The sequence below is a fragment of the Pollicipes pollicipes genome, unplaced genomic scaffold (assembly GCF_011947565.3).
Source record: "Pollicipes pollicipes isolate AB1234 unplaced genomic scaffold, Ppol_2.1 Scaffold_7261;HRSCAF=8764_pilon_pilon_pilon, whole genome shotgun sequence".
Lineage (NCBI taxonomy): Eukaryota > Metazoa > Arthropoda > Thecostraca > Pollicipedomorpha > Pollicipedidae > Pollicipes > Pollicipes pollicipes.
In genome coordinates this window covers 63702143-63707372 of record NW_023597054.1, presented here as the reverse complement: position 1 = coordinate 63707372, position 5230 = coordinate 63702143, and the positions used below count along the sequence as shown (strand labels likewise).

At 49.8% G+C, this 5230-nt stretch overlaps 1 protein-coding gene across 1 annotated transcript; it reads left to right on the top strand.

The window, feature by feature from the left end:
* Positions 1–370: 370 nt before the first annotated feature.
* Positions 371–3208, top strand: LOC119111724 (uncharacterized). Its single transcript, XM_037235531.1, has 3 exons — positions 371–427; positions 2212–2538; positions 2889–3208. The coding sequence occupies exons 1-3, from the start codon at positions 382–384 to the stop codon at positions 3206–3208; spliced, it is 693 nt and encodes a 230-aa protein (XP_037091426.1). The 5' UTR covers positions 371–381.
* Positions 3209–5230: the final 2022 nt, after the last annotated feature.

Below are 5230 nucleotides of genomic sequence, written 5' to 3'. Positions count from 1 at the left end.
CCTGACCTGTCATGACATTAACTCCACATGCGTAAAGTCATGAAATGTACGCACGCACTTCAGTTGGTAAAATCATATCAAACCTCATTTTGCTAGCAGAAAAATGACACCGAGAGGCAGATAACGGTCAGAAGGTTTAGAAACTAAAAGCCCGTCTCAGTGAAGCGGATCTCCGGCTTCTTCAGAATCCACGGCCACCCTGAAAGGTCCGGTCACGCCCGCACGAGATAATTCGATTAACGCGCACTGCACAATCGCCATCCATGAAGTGCCCGATAAGATATGATGTTCTGAAGAGCATCTGATGGAGCTCATGCTATGCAGTTTTCGGCGTCTGACCTCGACGCACAGTTCTGTCAGATCACCGACCGACCAGGCAGGATGCGTCCTGTGCTCCTCATCATGCTGGGCTGCAGCCTGGTCTCAGGTAAGCTGGTGCAGCGGCCTCGTGCAGATCAGACCACCAGACTACGCTGACTTCAGGACGAGGCACCCTCAGGATCACCATTGGAAGCTATGGTGCTCCAAACCCAGGCAGCGATTTGATTGGTAAACGTTGTATTACGCTGGCTAGCAATGATGTAATGGGAATCCACAGTATTGCACTGACCAGCACCGATTCAATGGGCAATCACAGCCTATTGAGCTGTACTTCTTGTTACGCCCATGCCATTTTCAGCATCCGAACTCGTAATCTGAGCTCACTGGTGCTGCTAATTCCTTTGAAGAAATCATTACACGCCGTCCCAGCATTTCTTTCTGTCTGAAACACATTTTGCGTCGATTTTATTCCTCAAGACCCTCTCTTTGGTACAGTTAGACGGAATCTATACCAAAGAACTCTACCTCAAACCCATGGCCGCTCACACCACATTAAATTACAGTTCAGCATGACCATGGTAGGCTACTGAGAGAATCATCCTGATATCACAAATACGGGCGCGGTGCGTTTACGTTCTTATCGACAGTCGTGTGGGCGTAGCCTTACTAAAATGGCTCGTCTTTTTCCGTGATATCTGGTGCCGGGAACATCGATGGAGGCCTGCCACTAGTGTCACACATCTGGATTTCACGCCACCACAGGTTAGCAAATATGTATAATGGCGAAAACAAAATAAGTATGAAGTATGTAAAGTATGTAAGTGGGTATGTAAAACTCTCTTTTGTGGACGACGAACTATGCAAATCGGTTAATGCCATCGGCAGATGGAGCTGGCTCAAACAGCCTTGAGGTATCGAGGTTTAGTGGTCCAAGTGAAGAAAATTTTTTTAAAATGTTTGAAAGTTTTGCACCAAAATGCCCCGTAAACGTAGCTAGTTTCTTTATATTTCCTTGATGAATTACAACCGGATGACCTTTGCTGCCAACCGTTCACACATGAACTCTGCTGCCAAATGTTCGCACATAGCCTGTGCTGCCAAGTATGAAATGCCAAGAAGGCCAGCTTGGTCGAGATATAATAAGTACAAAACAGCCCAGCAAATACTTTTCCGGCAGCCTGTCAGTGCGCTTCATGTTTATCGCAAGGCTTGTGATTGGGCACCTTCATTGGGCGTCTGCCACTTCTCGATAAATCGCTCATTAGTCCTGTCGTTTCGAGTCTTATTTTTTAAAAAGTGGATGATCATATTAGGTGCGGATCAGTGTGAGATCAAAAAGAGGTTTATCTGCTGGCAAAACTGCAACAACATATAACACAATTTTTGTTATAATGTAGGAACACTATTTCTTGCATTTGTCTGAGGATACTAACCGAAATTTAACTGCCGGGCTTTAATTTTTGCGTTGTGATTGTTACCGATCGACTTGATGCTGTAGGGGCTCAAACATTTTCCTAATATTGTTGCAGATCTGGCGCGGATAAGTGTTTCAAGTGTCAGCCATTCTGGCATGGCCAGATACTTGGATGACCGATCATCGATGCCAGTGGAAATACTTGATATAGAGGAGGGAAGGCACTGAGCTTCCGGTTTGTCGGCATCATGAAATGGAAAATCATTGTACTAAAGATGGTATGTCTTTATGCCACCAGGAGATTCTGGTGTGTCTGATCACACTTGCGATTTAAACTCGCACCGGTGAGCCTGGTTCGGGCCAGTTAACTTAGCTTGCATCTACCAGAAAATATAACCCATTCCAGCGACCGTGACTGCCATGGCAGCAAGCCTGACTCGCAGCAGGACTTTGACTCGTATGTGCGGGTGCCGCAGGCGGGCCGGCGGGCGAGGCGGACTTCGTTTCTCAGCCGCAGGACGCTCACGTGCAGCCGGGGGAGTCGGTCCAGCTGGACTGCGAGCTGGTGGAGGCCGACGCCGACGATATCTGCGCCTGGCGCCTCGCCGGCACCCACCTGGGCGTCGATCACTTCTACAACGTGTTCCCGCCGCCCAAGGTGCGCGCCCTGTTCCCGGAGCACGAGCGGGTCTGCACGCTCATCATTGAGGACGTGGACTGGCGCCACGACGGCCTCTGGACGTGCTGGCCGCTGGACGAGCAGGCGCACGTCAGCTCGCGCTCCGCTCGCCTCACCGTGGCAGGTGAGCTGTCGGAGACTGGAGCTCCCGGACGACTGGCACGCGAAACGGCACTGAGTGCACTGCAATCAGCCACTATCGGCTAGATTAGACAATGCGGAATTTTGGTGGCGGTAGTTCTCAAGCTCGGCCACATGAGGAAACAGGTGGACGAAACGCGCCCATATACTTGGCAATGTCAGTGGTAACGACGCTCCTTCAAATGGTCCGGCTCCAGCCTCAGCTCCCCAGTAGTGCTCACACAGTCTCTTGCTGGCCCCAGGTATACGTCCACCCCTCAGCCAGCACCAACAGACACTCCTGCGACGACCACCCCTGACGCGAGCACCACCCCGACATGGCCCACAACCGAGCCGACCACCTCCGCAGCGCCGACTACAACTCCACCTGCGACCACTACAGCAGCGCCATCTACAACTCCACCGGCGACCACCACAACGATGCCATCTACAACTGCAACGGCGACCACTACAGCAGCACCATCTACGCTCAGCGCCCACGACGCCGTGGACAACCCCAAGCCCCGGGCCCGGCTTCAGCTGTCCACAACCGACGGGCTATTCGCGACCCCGAGAACGCCCGCTTCTTCTACTACTGCAAGGACGGCGAGGCTGTGCACATGCAGTGCGAGTTCCACAGCGCTGGAGCGACAGCCAGAAGAATTGCGCCCTGAGAAGGGCTGGGGCCGCCCGTCGCCCACGATCGCGTGCCACGTTGATCGGTGTGTTATGAAATTAAACATGCTATCCTCCCTGCGTTAGATACTGTATACATATCCATGAAAAGTCTTGCCATGTTGGGATTTTGCTGCGGATGGTCCCTGGCTGGACACAGCCCGGCATGAGCACTGCCCCAGTCCCCAGGCTCGTGCCACTCGACCAGGGGGGACCCGGACTGCACTGCAGAAGAGCATCGCGTGGTGCAGCATGCTCACAGCCTGGGTTAAATCAGGCTGTCTGTAGCGTAACCCGACGTCTTACCTTTCTGCTGGTCCCTTGCGGTACGCGGTCAGGCGGTGATGCAAACCCCTCATTTTGGAGGGATGGCTCCCGACTGTTCGCCCCAATGGAATGGAATTTTGGATGTTTAGTTCAAAAGCTTGGTCAACCTGACCCACTATTCAATAAATTCTAACACGCCAATTCACTAACCTAAGAACTAATTCTAAGAGCTCTTGGTGACAAACATGTAGATATTGGGGCTTACTGACGTGTCCTCCACTTTGTGTACACTGGATCGTTTTGTTCAGTGGTACTAAACATGCGGAATGGTTACATTATAAACGTCTTCTAAAGTCGTTATCCTGTTTAAGATTATTCAGTGTAATGAAACATCGGGCCACATCGTGGAAGTTATGTAAAGCCAGCCAGCGGACGAGCCAATTCGATATAAAGATCACGGCGGGCACAAACCTGAAAATCATCCAACACTTCCTTGATAGGTTATTTTTACCTTTCAAAAAGCATCGCCACACATGAAAATCGTAAGTGCAGGTCAGTCGATGTAAAATTCAAGGGGTAATCACGGATTGACGTCATTTTACCTGAAATAATCGTTGGAAAATTGTGTCGTGCCGTGATGTATATCAAGTTCACTCTGTGACCAATACGCAACTGTACAGAGCCGGCTTAAGTTGGTCTGACGTCATCTGAACAGACTTGACAGATTACACTAAAATGCAGGATAAATGCTATAGATCGCACCAGGGCATTGCCACTGCCTTGTTTCTTCCAGTTGTTGCAATTTTGCTCTGGAATGACGCGTATGGATTCGGTAGGGGAGTCGTGCCAACCCTCCGTGCAATCGAGTGTGGCGAAATGCTGAGTGCCGGTGACTTGCGACGTTAATACCGGAGCTCCCAATTGGTCTGAACAGGCCGAGTGAGCCCTGCCCAAAGCCGAACCAATCTGGCAGCAGGTCCGCAAACTGACCGGTCAGGCCGCATCAGGATGGAATTTGCTGTGGCAAGCTGTACGTGCTTTTTTAGCTACGACAATACAAAGCACTGCGTCGCCGCTTAATACACACCCGGATGGCCGGCTAGATACCCCTCGTTCGGGTGGGGTGGGGGGGTGGGGGGTTGTTTGACCCCCCCCAAGATCTCGGAAACTAACAAAGCTAGAGGCACTAAATTTACAGGGTGTGTTGACCTGAACGTGACCTCATATAGGTCAAGGTTTGAGGTTCCTAGATCATGACCTTCGGGTCAAATAAGGTCAAACAAGGTCAAATTTCAGGTTAGTCTCCAGAGTGCTCTCAAAACCTAGATAATTGTTTCTAAGCAAAGGTTCACATGCTTATTTAGGGTCAGTGAACTTGTTTAACCTTTTGAAGGTCATGGACACCAAAATCATACAGGCTGTTCTGAGTTTTTGATTTGAATAAGCGACAAAGATTATGCTAGGCAATATGTTTCTAAAAACAAAAATGTTGAACTGGTCATTTTAAGTCAATGTCTATTCTGACTTCTAAGAAGTCCATGGAGTTGTATGATACAGTTCTTGCATCAATGATTCGAAATGAGCACTAGAAGTTATCCCATACAGCAAGCCCTAGAGTAATAAAACAAGTTGGCCTTGACCTTGGTCTTACCTCCATACTTAGCCTTAGGTCACCATGATATGCTCATTAAATATCTGTGTTGCAAAAGAAAGCATCTCAGAGATGTATGGCTTCGTCTAACACTCCGTTGTTG